The sequence below is a fragment of the Ptiloglossa arizonensis genome, chromosome 12 (assembly GCF_051014685.1).
Source record: "Ptiloglossa arizonensis isolate GNS036 chromosome 12, iyPtiAriz1_principal, whole genome shotgun sequence".
In the NCBI taxonomy this organism is placed as follows: Eukaryota; Metazoa; Arthropoda; class Insecta; order Hymenoptera; family Colletidae; genus Ptiloglossa; species Ptiloglossa arizonensis.
In genome coordinates, this window is record NC_135059.1 from 938,606 (window position 1) to 954,790 (window position 16,185).

At 32.7% G+C, this 16,185-nt stretch overlaps 3 protein-coding genes and 1 long non-coding RNA gene across 12 annotated transcripts in view; 2 read left to right on the forward strand and 2 right to left on the reverse strand.

Moving 5' to 3' along the window:
• Csn7 (COP9 signalosome subunit 7) overlaps positions 1–16,185 on the forward strand; it is a 55,872-nt gene that overhangs the window by 15,294 nt on the left and 24,393 nt on the right. The window contains exons 2-5 of one of the 6 annotated variants that reach the window (XR_012993801.1): positions 8,127–8,781; positions 8,856–9,030; positions 9,503–9,615; positions 9,684–10,504. Coding sequence is in view for 5 of the 6 variants with exons in the window: in XM_076324507.1 (XP_076180622.1) it covers positions 8,127–8,781; positions 8,856–9,030; positions 10,890–10,939 (880 nt within the window). In the remaining variant the exon portion in view is untranslated. The other 5 variants (XM_076324507.1, XM_076324508.1, XM_076324510.1 and 2 more) reach the window with 5 other exon arrangements.
• On the forward strand, positions 233–1,209 carry LOC143153392 (uncharacterized). Of its 2 annotated transcripts, XR_012993809.1 has the most exons (3): positions 233–502; positions 609–690; positions 775–1,209. It is a non-coding gene; the product is annotated as an uncharacterized LOC143153392 (long non-coding RNA). The 2 variants fall into 2 exon arrangements; XR_012993808.1 differs by having other exon boundaries at positions 609–1,209.
• On the reverse strand, positions 649–7,516 carry Cenb1a (Centaurin beta 1A). Its single transcript, XM_076324504.1, has 12 exons — positions 7,290–7,516; positions 7,075–7,132; positions 6,801–6,859; positions 6,082–6,255; positions 5,362–6,000; positions 5,060–5,239; positions 4,857–4,963; positions 4,603–4,786; positions 3,591–4,485; positions 3,422–3,521; positions 3,218–3,338; positions 649–3,150 (listed from the first exon to the last, which is right to left on the reverse strand). The coding sequence occupies exons 1-12, from the start codon at positions 7,340–7,342 to the stop codon at positions 2,982–2,984; spliced, it is 2,739 nt and encodes a 912-aa protein (XP_076180619.1). The 5' UTR covers positions 7,343–7,516; the 3' UTR covers positions 649–2,981.
• Positions 11,804–16,185, reverse strand: part of Glurb (metabotropic glutamate receptor B) — a 219,279-nt gene continuing 214,897 nt past the window's right edge. For 2 of the 3 annotated variants that reach the window (XM_076324501.1, XM_076324503.1), the window contains exons 13-15: positions 15,629–15,780; positions 15,351–15,558; positions 11,804–14,109 (exon numbers count right to left, since the gene is read on the reverse strand). In XM_076324501.1, the coding sequence (XP_076180616.1) occupies positions 13,874–14,109; positions 15,351–15,558; positions 15,629–15,780 (596 nt within the window). In that variant the 3' untranslated portion in view covers positions 11,804–13,873. The remainder of the gene's footprint in view (positions 14,110–15,350; positions 15,559–15,628; positions 15,781–16,185) is intronic. The other variant, XM_076324502.1, reaches the window with a different exon arrangement.

Below are 16,185 nucleotides of genomic sequence, written 5' to 3' on the forward strand. Positions count from 1 at the left end.
ATATATATGTACATATAAGATTGGTAAATTTAATTTCTAATAAGAATGTAACGAACAGTCCGTGTTTATGATTTTATAGAAGTTTCGGTATTTAAAAAGTTTCTTCCGCGACATTCGTATCTTTTGGTTTCGTAGACGGATTGATCTCGTAAGTACACGCTAGTAACGAAAACTGGAACATTCTCGTGGAAGATAGAAAAATCCGTGATAAATTAGTTTGTGTATTCCTACACGGCTATGTATGCATGTATGTATGTAAGCACTGATAACTGCAGCGATAGGGTATTGACCCGTTTGGATTAATTTACGCAACCTAACAAGAGCAACGCGTAAATTGTGTGTATGCGATGCATATGCGTTTCTTCGGAGAAAGAAGTGGGGATTTATCGATCTATGGTTCATGAATTGCGCCGTATTTCAATCGTGTTCACAATAAATAATTTGTTGCGCAAGTACTGTAACCTGCACTTTCCAAATGTCTGCTTTCATCTTTATCGAACAGGTAACTTTCCATTTCCTATCCGTATTTTTAACATTGCTTTCTTGAATATTAATTTCCATTGTTTAAAATTATACCTCGTTATGTTAAAATTTTAATATAATTGTAGGTTCAGGAAGGGAAGGATATTAACTGAACGTGTATTACTTGCATAATCACTGCTTTATGACGTCAAGTCTATGTACAGTGTGGTACATTAATTAATTTGTTTACATTTTCATTGCAATGACGTGTAACGGCGCAACAATGATATTATTTGTTCAATTTGTCTATAGATGTTTGTGAAATATCGTAACAACACTTCACAATTAGGCAGTACTGGCGATGACTTTGTCCACGATCAATTCGTAACTTCGCAATGTAAAAAATACTGCTTATTAAATTGGAAAATTATTGTATAGAATCAAATTTAGAATAATATTACAGTTGTAGTTTTTACACGGTAACGAAGACAATTTTCGCTCATTACATTTGTATATATTTTGTTGTTTTCCTTCTGTCGATTATACATATAAAACATATACAAAAGTAAGTACAAAATAGAAATACTAATATGTGATATGGAATTTTCCACTTAAATGAAACTTTTAATGTACGCGGTAGTACAGTCTCAAAAAAAAAAAAAAAAAAAAAAGAAATTATCAAGTACTAAGATTCTTCTAAAGTTATTTCACGTTTCACAGTGTACGAATATAAATTAAAATTGTATACTAGCGTACATATTAAAATAACTTGGAAAACAGTTTGTTGCTAATTAATTGGGCAACAATGAGTATCTGATTTTTATTAATAAGTATGTTTACAGCGCCATCGTATTACTTATTAAACAGATTCTTATAAAATCGAATACCAGATTCGAAATAAATCCTACGGTAATATGTCAAATAAAAAAATATATCAAATCTGAAAATCATGTCATGTTTTGTATCAAAATCTCGTTCATTCAAACTCAAAGAAATGTCAATGATCCGGGTTTGTTCTTGGACTTACAACTATCGATAAAGCCTCTACATGAACAATATAAAATATTTGTAACAATGATGGATACTTTTTCATATCTAAATTGATCCTCCTACTAAGTACTGCAGACTAAAAATCATGCATTAACCTATGAATTTTTCAAAAATACTGTTTAACGTACATGTAGATAGTACTAAAATAGACATAAATGAAGCAGAACTTATTCGTTGTATAGATCACGAAAAGAAAGCTGAATTATACTTTAAACGCATAAAGCCCATCGGACAGTTCAATTTGTTATAAAAAAATTGCAGACACAAGAATTCTTATGTATTCTGTTCAAATTATGCTTTTATGTTATTAATTCTATATAATCCATGGAAATAAAGTATTTGTTCAAGTATAACGTCAAATAGTCGTCAGATCTACAAGTTTTATGTACAAACGGTTAATTTTTGGCAACAAATTCGTTACGCGAACTATATTAATGAGTAATTATACGGAATAATCTTTAGTCTATTTTGATAATTCAATAGATGCAGTATACAGTTACTTATAAATATAATTTCTAGATAAACTACATAATTATATGTATCAATAATGTCATAGATCAATTAATTCGATACTAATAGGTAATATCAGATTACCACAATGAAGAAAACACAAACAATTATTTTAGTGCCAGTTGTATATACATTACTGGTAGTATTAAGTATATAAAAACAGATATACGTATAAAATTGTTGTTTCAAAAACACCTCGCTAGGTCATATTATATTGAAAACATGTTGGCTAATGGTAGAATTCTTCATACAACAGAGTTAAAACTATTTTGTCACGTTTCTCATATCACATATATGATATACAAATATCTAGTAATAATAATTTACACTTTTTCGTACATGTTTCGTATAGAAGTTTTCAAATTTCAAATTGTATTTATGTTATATTCTTGTATGTCGTGAATTCTGCAACTTCTAAGGTCATTTTTTAAATTATACGAGCACGCGTTAAAAATATTGGAAGAAGCGTTTGTTTTAAATATGAAGTTACTTTCATTTTTTCCTCCAAATTTAAGAGGATAATGGGAAAGAAGGCATATAAAAACACTTGATATCTTAAAATTCAATCATTGGATAGCGTAATTTCATGCGTAAGTAAAATATAATTTTTACTTACTTCTCCTTTTGGCAAACAATGTAAAAGTCACTTGGCCTTTTAAAATATAAGTACAAAGAAAAGTACTAGCAAAATGTAACTAATTGCTGTTGCAGAGAGATTAAAGAGCAAAGAGATACAACTTTCCTTTAACGTTTCTCTGTCCTCTTTCAATTACACGATATAACTTTGAAGTCCATTCTTCATACTTACCTTGTTATTCGTAATCAACGTTATTACCCTGCAAGGAACTGAAAGACAACATTTTCGATGTATTCTTTTCCTTCTTCTTCTTTTTCTTCTTTTCTTTACGTTGTAGCATACTTTTTACATTTTGCAAATAAGTTTTGCATATTCTTAAAACTCATTCAGGCGGTTGAGATGCATTACTATTTTCATTTCGTCGTTGCAATCGTTCTGGATGAGAGCAGGCTAATTGACTAAAATCACGGACAACATCATTAAAGGTTTCATCGCCGCTAATTCCGATTTCCGAGTCTTTCATTTCCTCGTTTAAAAGGCCAAGTCGTAATCTGAAATGGAAGAAAATTTAATATAATGAAATAATAATAACAGAATCGAAACATGTCTTATTCTTACAAAGTAACAATATCTGCATTAGCTTCTTTTACAGCTATTGACAAAGGTTGTATACCACTTTCGTCTTTAATATGCTGATCAGCACGATGCTTCAGAAGCAAACACACTTGGGCAGTATGACCTAAAAATTAAATTTAAGGAATGTGTTTATAATAAATTTGTACAGAATCGAATATTATTATAAAAATAGAAGACAATGTCCACCTAATTCTGTGGCCAAATATAATGGTGTCTTCCCATCAGCATCCTGGCAATTAATACGTGCTCCATTTAGAATAAGATATTCACAAGACATCACGGAACCCTTTGTTTGAATAAGAAAGTAAATATTAAAGAAACTAAACCATATGAAGCTTTAATTTTTCTTACTTACGCTTATAATTGCTTGGTGCAAAGCGTTACGACCTCTGTCATTAACATTTGACCACGACTTGTCAGCACCAGCCGCTAAAGCTGCACACATTACGGGAAGATTGTGTGCAGCTGCAGCTTTATAAAGTAGCATCTCAGGATGTAAATTTTCGATATCTTCTTCGTCTGTGAATTCTTCATCTTCACCGGCAGTTGAATCTTGATCCGAACTTAATTCTAAACTATTATCAATCGTTGGCTTTGGTAAATCACATCCAAACATTAATACGTCCGACTCTAACTTTTCTGAACATTTCTTCTCTGTTTCGACATCTTTATTTTCTAAGACATCTTTATCATCGGAAATCTCTGCATTTAAGGACACTTCACTTTTTAGCAGTATATTATTCTCTGAGTTACTCATGGAAATTGTATTGTCTTTCATTTCAGGAATACGAAGTTTACGTTCATTTTCAATGTTTGACTCCGTATTGCTATTATTGATTTTAGAATTACTTTCTTGCAAATCACTTCGCGGTCGTGTTAATATCTTCCCATATAGGGTGGAATCATTCTTTAGATCTAAATTCATACTATCATCAGAGCTTAAGGAACTTCTTTCAATCTTCTTTGCTTTGTCGACAGAACTTAAACTTTCGATCGACGTATGTTTACTGTCATCCGAACTTGTAGAATGATGACCTTCTGTTACAGAAGATAATGTTGTTGTTTTGTTACGATTAGTGCTATCAATTTTGTCACAGCTTCGTGGTCTACGACGTAATTTACGAACACTCCATTTACGAAAATGCATTTTGTCACGACTCGTGTGTTGTCCTGATGAAATCATATTACTCAAAGGTCTCACAAATTTATGATCTACATATTTTGCTCTTATCCAAGTTTCACGTATGCTACTGTAGAGTAAATAAGTTCAATTAAATATTTAACCATGCATTTGCACATATTAGTTTCATATCAGGAAACAATTACTATCTAATTTTCTACTAATCTTTGTACTTCTTGTTACATACCCATTGCATTTTGGTGTAGCTCTAATGATATTGGGAGGAACTGGCAAAGCCTCATAAACATTATTTACTACAGTATTTCCAAGTTCTGCCATTACTTTTAATATTTCTGGTTCCCAATCATCTAATGTAAGAGAGCGAACTTTGCTATAGTGAACACCTAAACTTCTGTGTACCCCAGAACATTCTAGATAAGAAAGATTTTTAATAAATTTTCAAATATTTTTAGTTTACAAAGTTATGAAAAAATGATTCACCTATACAAAGTGTGATTCCTAAGTTGATACTGGCCCACCTAGGATTAGCACCACCACAATCACAGCAAGTATCATTTCCAGAAATCTTCAGAATTTGCTCCCAAACTCTATGACCAAAAACAAATAATTATACTTTTATTAGTACTGTTTTGTTCTTTCGGTTTTTTATTTAATGTAACATAAAGGAAGTACTTTTGTCTCACCTTGATTTAGGTTTTGATTGCTGCCTGCCTGACCCTCTAATATTTTGTGATTGTGATTCTCGTATACTAACAATAGTACCAGCACCCATACCTCTTTGAATTGCAGCACCAATCGCTTGCTGCATGGCAGTTACCCATGCTAAATATGCTTCTTCGCTATCAGCTTGTAATATGTGACTCCTATAAATTATGCAATAAATATATCCAAATGTGTTTCACTGTAGTGAACTTATTTTGATACATACATTCACATGTATCCATTACTCTAGAAATATATTTTTATATTATTGTTGATTACTCACTTTGTAGGACTTAATACTTCAAAACAATTCCTTCTATCACAGTCAACCACTGGTTTTACAGTACAAAGACGAAGATCTTCCTCCATAATTGTATAATCATCATCACCAGTTCTTTTTCTGTATACCAATTGATGATCTCTTAAACAAAACCATCTTCTGTTCCATGTTTTAAATGCATTACTAGTTCGTTTGAAGAGATAGCCTTCCATTTTAGGATTACCAGGTATTGGGGAAGGCTCTCTATTTGAAACATAAATGTGCCTATTTTCCATTTCCTTTTCAAGTTTGACAGAGTTGGATCTCATTTTAATTAAATTTTCACCAAGATCTTTTAAAAATGGATCCAAATCCTGGGCAAGATCGCTACCTTGATGATAGTAAGTAATACACGCATGCATGTAATTAAGTAGCGTGCCCAATATTTCGTGTCGCTTGCGTGCCTGTATCATTGTCAATGAATGAATATAGTCCAAAGCAGTGTGTTGGAAACATGATCGAGTAGCTGATAGAATATTAGAAGTTTCCTCATATTCTGCAGGCCTGGATTTTGAAACTTGTGAATTTCTATTTAAAGCTATATCTAAGTCAGCAGAAATTTTTTCAAAGTAATGACGAGATTCTTTTACCCTTTTGATGTCACTGTTAAAATATTAGTAATATTACATAGACATTAATTGATAAATGATAAAATACATGCTCAAGGTGTTTAATCAATCTTACCTCTTAATAAATGAGTTAAGATCTTTAACTACAGTTCTAGATGCTTGATCTAATAAGATAGTATGAAATTTATTCATTTCTTGTAAAGCATGAATTAATTTATTTAGAAAGGCCATTATCTCTGAATCATCATTAAAGTACAGAGATAATTCCCAAAGACTATTGGCAAATTGGCTATGAAAAAGAATACTTATTTAATTTGCAATCTTATTTAAATATACACATGCAGATGCAATTATAGATTGTATTCAAAAGTTGTATATTAAATACTTTAGTAAATTGAATACCAATATGTTTATAGATTAATTTATTATATATTTGAAAGTACAATAAATTAAAAATAATGCTTATTCTTTTACATTTATTTGTAATATAAGCAAATAAAAATTCCACGATTTCTGAATATAAAGAATGTTAAGCATATCAGTCTTCATTGTTTTAAACTGGGTACCACAAGCATGAGTCATTCCTAACAGAGCTGTAATTCATACATTTCCTGATTCCTCTCTACTGCGTGGAATTTCCCTCCTTCTTTCTATTATGAAGTATAATTTATTTACAGTGATTAATATTTTTACAATTATATACTCCATTGAATCAATTAAACATTTCTATAGGTCTGTTAAACATTACTTTTAATTATGATGTAATTTCAATTGTAAATTTTTTTTATCAACCAATATAAATAAATGTATAGTTTATTATGTTTTATACCATACCTTTGTTGCCCTATAAAAAGTTTGCCAGTATCAATCATTTGGCCACAGTTTTTTAACACCTATATAACATTTATTAATGCATTTTAATACACAAACTGCATAAAGAATTTATCAAATGTGAACATAAGATTTGCACAATTTACAAATTCTGATTAAAGGTTTAAGAAATTATGATTATTTGACAATTAAAATTTTATGCTTGTAATCTATTGCGGAATAATAATATAAATAGCACAACATTGGTATATAAATATAGTGCAAGTTATAACAATACCTTGTCTAACTTTTGTTCGAGTAAATCAACATTTGCTTCCACTTCCTCAATGCATAGTCTATAAAAAAAAAGTAACGGACATTTGTAAGTTTTTTCGACGCTTGATTCATAATTAACGTAAATGCATTCAACAGCTTAGTCATATTAGCGTGTGCATCGGAATAGCACGAAAACTAAACAGTAGTTTTGAGAGCATAAGTTTAACCAATTCTCACCGAAACTTTGGTGTGTCTCGCAAACATTCTTCAAATTCGATTAAAGGCTTCATTTTGTACTATTCGTTGCGTAGAATTTTCAAGCGCAGTATCGTCCGACGAACTGCAATCTTGAAATTTTTCCGTTCACTATTTCCCATCAAACGGCACGATCATTTGGAAAGACTATTAACATAAACCGTTCGCATTCGCGGAGAACAACACACATTCCCCTCTCTTCTGTCAAACGGATATAACACGTTGAAGTTATTCGCGATTCAACACGGTGTTCCCAGTGTCGGCAACGTCTACATAACGTTGGTATGTGAAAGCTTTACAAAGAACTTATTGATTCTCGCAAATACATTTCGGTTCAAGTCTTTTCTTTTAATGATGCTTTTGTATGATGCTCTATTGTTGTACCCTGTTACGTTTTCCTTTGCGAAGTTGTAAATTGTTCCCTCGTAAAAGTTCTATTTCGTTCTCGTGGTAGAACTTATACTATCGTATTTACACACTTGCGTGCATCTGAAGGTATATTCAGTAGAAAAAGCTATTTCGTATTTGTAATCATCGAATAAAGTAAGTTTTAATTACATAATAGTAAATTTGTGCATCAGACTGCTTTTTCTAATTATTAAATACTTGTCTGTCTTCTGATATTTATGTTTGATTGAAGAGTATACACCGGATAGTCATTTTCTAACTTTTCCAATATTTATTCAATTTATTTGTACATACGAATAAATTGTTTCATTAAGTATTGTTTTCTTTTTACTACAGACTTCTCCGCTTATTCTTTAGATAAGGAGAGGATATAGTTCTTTTTTTTTTTATTGGTTAATGTTTCTTCAATAGGTTCAAAATGACTGGTGGAACTACCACTGAAAAGTCAGCTAGTAATCCTTTAGAACAGTTTGTGTTGCTTGCAAAAACTGCTAAAGGAGCTGCTGCATTGGAACTCATAAGACAAGCTGTAGAAACACCGGGTGTTAATGTCTTCGGGGAATTATTAGACATGCCCAATATTAAAGAGCTAGAAAATGGACCTTATGTTCAATATTGGAATACCTTGAACTTATTTGCATATGGGACATACAAAGAATATTTGGGAAATAAAGACAAGGTTTTGGAATTAACTTCTACTCAAAAGAAAAAACTTCAACATTTAACGATCGTAACACTCGCTACAAAATCCAGATGTATACCATATTCTATACTCTTGGAGGAACTAGATATAAAGAATGTTAGAGATTTAGAGGACTTAATAATCGAAGCTATTTACGCGGATATAATACATGGCAAACTAGATCAAAAGAATTCACAGTTAGAAGTAGATTATGCTGGCTTAGGACGTGACGTTAGACCTGGTGATACTGGTGTGGTAGCCGAAACATTAGCTGCTTGGGGTCAAGCTTGTGATACTGTGTTAGCGTGTATTGAAAAACAAGTTACAAGAGCCAACGTTGAAAAACAGAAAGCCAGTTACCACAAAGAAAAAATACAGTTAGATGTAAGTTTCTTATGGATAGATAATAATAATGAAACATAATGTTTTTTTGTTATGGATCTTTAAATTCTTTTTAGATTGCTAATATAAAGAAGTTGCTTGCTGTACAAGTAGGAGGTGGAGGTGTACAGGAGGCTGATATGGCTGGAGGTAGTTCAGGAGCAGGGGGAAGCGAATCTGGTAGAGAAGCATTATCGGTTCCACCGGATCCAAAGAAGAAACAACAAAAGGTCAAAGGTAGTAGAGGCAGTGGTAAGTTCTGGAAGACATAAATTCAGTTATCTTTAATCGCGTGAAATATATCCCAGTGACAACAGGATTGTAGTATTCTTCTCGTAATTCGTATCCATGAATTTTTCAAAATTTGTACAATCCTGCATTAATGTAAACTGTGGCAAACGATGGTTAACACGACTGAGGAGCGCTATTGCGAACGAAGAGAAATTTATTGCCATGCTTCGGCATATCATACAAATTCTAAAGGGATTGAACACTTATTTTGAAACAGGAGAATCTTGTAAATACAGTTAAAGTACTACACAGAGTTATAAATCGCTGTTATCTTTAATTATTTAATAATAATTTTTGTTTACACAAGAATTTTGTTACATAAAGTTTATAAATTTTTCTATATGGTGTCACTTGTGTTGTGCATTAGAGTAAAATGAAAGAAAGTGGGAGAGGGTAATATATAAACGAATTTATTAATTACATTCTATTTAAGATACAACAGGAGTTAACAAATGCATGAAAATATTAAGATAGTTTAGACCTATAGAGAGAAGAATGGAAATTTAGAAAATGCATTTGTGCATTATATTTGGCCTTATGTTTCAAGTGGGTATTATCATTGGATTTAATATTTTACAATGACAACTTATAAAGTGAGATATATTTTTATTTAGAGAATTTACATTAGAAAGTTACCATTTGTTACTGTGAAACAGTGTACGAATTTTTGAGCATGAAGTAGTAGATTTCTTACATTACATTGCACTCTAAAACTAGCCGAGCTTATGAAAATTACAAAGAGACACATTCAAGTTTATCAAGTAAATTTGTGCAAAAGTGAGCTCATTAAACTTGAATGTCGAGTATTTATTTATTGTCAGCGGTTCAAACCAGATAGATGTGAAAGTGAAAACTGTACTACGAAAACAACAAACATATTGTGATTATCTTCACATCGAGAATTCAGAAACAATGAACATTTTTCTTAAGGGATGAAACAAGGAGAAAAATACTTTTATAGATAAGCTTCCGAATTTTGTAATATAGCATGTACGAGAGTTTTTAGTCAAACCAAAGATTTTATACATTGTGTTGTAAGGTGTAAATAATTATAGGCAGGTTTGATAACTATTGCAATGGATTGCGTATTTATCATTCTATCCGTGCCTATATATTACCATCATTATCTTGGATGATGGTAGATTCAGTGTGATGAGTTGCTTACATGTGTCTTAAGCAGTATTGATCTTTTCTACTATTTGCGTTAACTTCGTATTATTTTCTTTTACTAAAACCGATTTATAGTTATGGGATGGTTTAGTGATAAAACGAAGCGTAACTAGTCGGATTGACTATTGTTAACAAAAGGAAGGCTGTATGTTTAGGAGAATGTAACGGTATACGAATGACACGTTGTTTAGTGAACAAGAATGTCAGTCGAATTTCAAAGCGTTGTAATTGCTAATGGAATAAAAAGATAATTTATTTTAGCGAGGTTTTTCTCTTTCTCTGCACCCTTCAACGCCTCTCCTTTGCGTCTGTGAAGCGGGCCAACACAACACTTAAATTGAATTAGGCTTATAGTTTCTCTTCTTTCTTACACTTGTTAGTATAGGATACGATAGTAACAGTCTAGCGATACTAGCTCCCATTCGATTCGTTGAAATTCATCGTTGTCATCGTCATTTGTAGCCAATAATTTTCTGAACGATAGTTTCTGTTTTTGCGTGATAAATGTTCCGGAATTTGCGTCAAAGTTTATAGAACGCGCAACCGAGATCTACGTTTAATGGTAGTACTTAATTTTTCGTGTTTTGTCTGTTCTAACAATGTGTGTTGAGGTACAAGTCACAAATGATACGCCTAATCGGGATTTTCAGGATCTACTAATCCGGTAAAGCACCATGAACTGAGCGATGAGCCAAATTGAGAAGTTCTGCTTAGGTGAAGTTTCGTGGCATATCACCAACTCGATCGGATGATTCTGTCTCTCTGTCTGTCTATCTACGGTACTGACGAGCAACGCATCGTCTTCTCTGTAATTTTTGTACTTTTTGAGAAATAAAACACATCCTGAAACTATCTTATACTTATTGTACAAGATGTACCTCGTGCGCGTTAAGAAAAAGAGAAACAAATAAAACGATATTAAGCAAGGTGTCTTCCTTTTCTCCGTTCAGTAAAGTTTGGTAACATGTATTCAAATTGATTAATAATTATGACTGCTAAACAACTAATAAATCAATTATCATTGCCAGCCAGAAGTAATTACAGTGAATATGATCATTGAACATGATTAAATTATTAATCGTAGATTACGAAATGATTACACTTTTGATTGTGATTGATTTAATAACTCAATGTTTACAAATACAACATATTTTTGTCAGCAAATGTATATATTTATCAATTAATTAAACCAGTTAAATGAATTTGACTCATTAGTTGATTTTAACATCAATCGTTGAATGTAGAAGTAGAATGTACTTTCAGTAAATTTAGGTTGCGATCATTTCTCGTTGCTGCGAGAACAATTTTAGCGGGAACTGTGTTGGAGTATAGTGAGGATAGCACACTCTCGGCATACTTGAGCGATTGATTTTAATCAGATTGTAAATAAATACAAAGTAATTATTCATTTTATCATTGAAAATTACCGATAAACGGTTGTAAATTCTAAATATAGTTCATTATTAGTAATTAATCTCAGTGACGATCAATTGATCGTTTTAACACAATTTTGTTACAATTGTTGAAATGCAAAGGAAACAACAACATTATGGATGAATAATTTCATAATTGCTTTTATTTTTCCTTTTTTTTTTTTGTTCGCTTTAACGGATACATCGTACTGTAATACCACTTAAACTCGTGTTCCTATCTTAGCGTCCGTACGTATTTAAAATATGCTTATAGACCGTAACAGTTTGATCGTAATTAGTGTTCGTGACATTGTCATTGCATTGCATTTTCAGAATTTATCGCCGCGTTGTTTGCATTTTCGATTCGAAGTCTTATTCTTATCGAACGTTACGACTAAATTGGTTCCGTATGAACTAACATTTTTGTTTCATGCTTCGCGGTATATACGCGTCTATATGTACAATGGTAAGTTTAATGTATACATACATCTTAACTCAAATGTTCCATGCGAAAACAGTGAAATATAGTTGCTTTTGTGTTGTTACGCTTGGGCAAAATATCACTTTTAAACGAACCTATTGGCTGTTAATTTTTAAGTATTTTCTAAAGTTTCACAAATTTGGATTTTACATTGGTTCTAATATAATATAAAAGTGTGAGGTTCTAATATAAAAGATACCTATGAGACAAACAATGGATACTGGGCTCATTTGTACCCAAAGTCTGGTGAAAAGATTCTTTGTCGGTCCTATAAAAATTCAAAAAGTTCAAGTCCATTCACACACGTATATAAACGTAATTGTTCGAAGTAATAATCGAGACGACATACGATATATTTAATTCTGCTCAACTATTACTATAGGAAAACAATTTCTACGTACGGGTTAGAGTGGATATGTTTATCGCAGATTTACACGTTTAGTCGTGATCCCACGAAAAGAGTTTACAATTCTTGACACCCGTATGTATACCAAATTCTACAGAATCAATTTTCGTCGTCTTTCGTTCTTTTTTCACATGGAAAGACCAAGCGTTAACATTACGTTACAATTAGAGCGACTAGGTCTTACGAGAAAACATTCGAATACGCATCAAGTGCGTTCTTCAATTCTACGTGTAGCAATTCCTATAGTCTGCAGAGAGGATTGAAAAAGAAGAGAAAGATTGCTAAGTTCATATAGTCGCATCTCGAAAATTTCGAGCGAGTCGTTAATAGATACGAGTATTTAACTTTCGTTTTGAACTCACTTATGTCTTATAGTAATATTTTTAAGTAATAACTTTAAGTAATATTTACAGAGAAAAGTTTCTGTACAGAAGATCCGACAGATGTATTTTCATCGTGCATCGAACAACTATCGCTTCTGTTCTTCCTCTCTTCTTCTTTTTTCTTTTTTCTTTTTCCTTTTTTCTTTTTATACAAAACTTACAGTCATCGGTAGAAGGTCGCCTCGTTTCGACGCAATTATTTGTATTTGGCAACGATCTGGCTACGGAAATTTCAAGTTTTCATAGGACTACGAGTTCGACTGTCGTTGATATTTACAATCAATTTGGTTAACTATAAATGACTTGCGTTAATGTGCACAGTGAAAATGGTCGTGTATGTACAAAAGAGATTTACGCAACTTTATGTCGTGATTACTACATGCATTATGCTATGATCACAGAAGAAATCAGAGCAATTCTTAAAATGCGACTTAACGATTAATTACAATCGATGATATTGTGGCGCCAACTTGACATTCAGTGCAATTTTGTATATTTAGCGCCGTTATGGTCTCGTGTATTTACCCCTGCAAACCGTCAAGTATTCTCAATTCATTGTCTAATATTTTTTTCGATACATTAAACGCTCTTTAGATGCAATTTTCGATAATTAAATTTATTGATTATTTTCGTAATTAAATTTTATCATCGATGCACCGTATATACACGAGACAAATTCCTCTAAATACACGATGGTACGTGACACACGGTAGCACGATTTACACGATTTTCGTCTTAAATTTTTCCGTTGAGCTTAAACATCGTTCAAAGCGCAACTTTAAGAACAATTAACGTATAGTTTCTTTTTTATCAACACCTCGATGTATGTTCAGTCGTATTTACAAAATATCGAAAGGTAATTTTTTTTTACGTCTCTTTAAACTACCACGGGTTTCTTCGAAATTGGTTTTAAATTCGCGGTCAAAATGGCAGACTCTATGGAAGCTTTCTGCTATAAGGAAACATCAGCTTGATTGACTGGTCCGTTTCCTATCCTAGCATTGTTATTTAACTGTTTCGTTGTCGTGGTATTCTCCTTTGTGGTTGTCGCAGTACTCTCCTTTGAATCTTTACCCGCCACGATAGCAATCGAATCCTTATCGTTGTTGTTGGAGGTTTGAGTTGATCGCGAAACGAACGTAGGAGGTGGTTTACCATTTTTCTGATCCTTCACTTCCAATTCGTAGTCTGAAAAGGAAAATATCGTGTAATTAGTTTTCCCGATCTCTCAATAGCAATGAGAGCTCAAAATACCATGTTTTCGAATGAAAAAGCATGCACCCTAAAGCAATGATTTGGAAATTGCTTTTTACGCGATGACGAATGGTCGAAACATTTCTCTATCGATAAAGTAAAAAATATTTGCGTCATGAAAGTAATTTAAATATCTTGTAAGGTACGGGTTATTCGAACATCTCTCGCAAACAATTTTGTACGCACAATGTCGAGAAGAATCGATCTATTTAAGTAACATGTACGATTTCGCATGAAAAAATATTAACGATCTTGAAATTTCGAGAACAAATTGCCTTTGGAAATATTCTTTCTTTGGGACAGTTTAATTTGGTGTTCCGAGTTCAATGGTCCCTTCTGTATGGATTTACAGGTGTAACGTTCTTTATGTAGAATTACTGTTTTACAACATCGATTTTAAGAGAAAACTGTTCGATCTAGATGTTTGCTTACGGCGTCTCCGCGCGCGTGTGTGTGTATATATGTATCAGAAACGTAAAATCGTCTGTTTTGTCCAAGCGTTTAATTAAAAATGTCAGTTAACAACTACATAAAAAGGAAGACTCGAAACGAGTTAAATTAACGGCGCATTTTCTTTTGTTCATCGAAATTATAAATAGTTTGTTAACGAACTTTACGGCAACTGGTTGGGGAAAGAATAAAACATGTTAATACGTGCCATACTATTCGCACAAAATTAAAAATATACGAACAATTGGCGATCTAGATCCAGGCGAATTAATCGCGTTACGACTTTGCGAGAAGTTTTGCCTTTGAATCGTTCAATGCAAGAAGAAAATGTAGTAAAACACATATTAATTAGAGAATCGTTTATGCAAATGAAGTAAATAGTATTTCGAAGTTAGTTTTGGGTAGCTACTACTACACAGACTGAACGTTTAATGAACATTCTAAAGTTTTAAGTATACCGTAGTGTAATCGATGTCGGTCAATGTCTGTCAGTGTTTGTTGTTCGAGGACGTTGTACTTTCCTTGGAAATATACCTTGTTTTATCACTTTTGTTGTTTGATTAATTTTCTAGAATCTGATATTTAGTGTATGCTTTTGACAGGAGATCCTTTAACTGTATCGAGCATCGTGTTCGTTTCGAGAAATCATTTAACCCAAAAAGGGGGGAAAGCACTCAAGATTTTAGCAGAGTTAAAGTTACGATCTTGTTAAAAATGAAACTTACATTCACTTTGCGTCGAACAGTCGATGGTACTGATAATGTGTTTCTTGACAGTTTTATTCTGATCGCACGTGGCTGCCGTTAGCGTTACAGGTGCGATCATACTCGAGGCATTCGTCGCCGTCACTGCTGAGCTTTTCGTTGTGTTGTATCTGGCCGGCATCATGCTTTGACGTATGTTTCTCTCGGGTCGTATTAAAATGATGTACAACTATCGAGAAAAAGACGAAATGGGGTTTAAACAAATTTCTCTCTCGCAAACTTTGTATCGGTGAAATTACCTTCGGACTGAAGAGACAGGCTATGGTCACGGACGCGGAAAGACTTATGGTCACCGACATTGAAGTGATTCTTAGCGCGACATTGTTTCCTGTGCCGAAATATAACGGTACGAAGGCTAACCATATAACACACGTGGTATACATTGTGAAACCTAAACGGGAGATACGGAACTCGTTATGGTGGTTCGAACGTAAATGTTTAACCCTTTCCGATTTGGTCGTTCTACCACAAGCTAGAACGCTCTCGAGAGCTGTTTAGATGAAAATCTCGTACAGAGTTGGGCAAATTTCATTCAATAACCGATAGATAATATCGTAAGCGATGATTGTTTAGACACACTCGAATAGTAATATCATAGTATCTTATAAAATAATTTTGGAAAGGTAGCTCTCTAAGAATGTTTTAGAGTTGCTTTAACTCGAGCGAGTACATTTCAAGCATAATAAAATTTTTTCCTAACGCAAACATTCAAATTTTAATTGATCGTAGTTCGTACTCGAACGTATAATTTTTATCAACGAATATTCAAGAAACTGTATTAACATTTTTGCAAAAC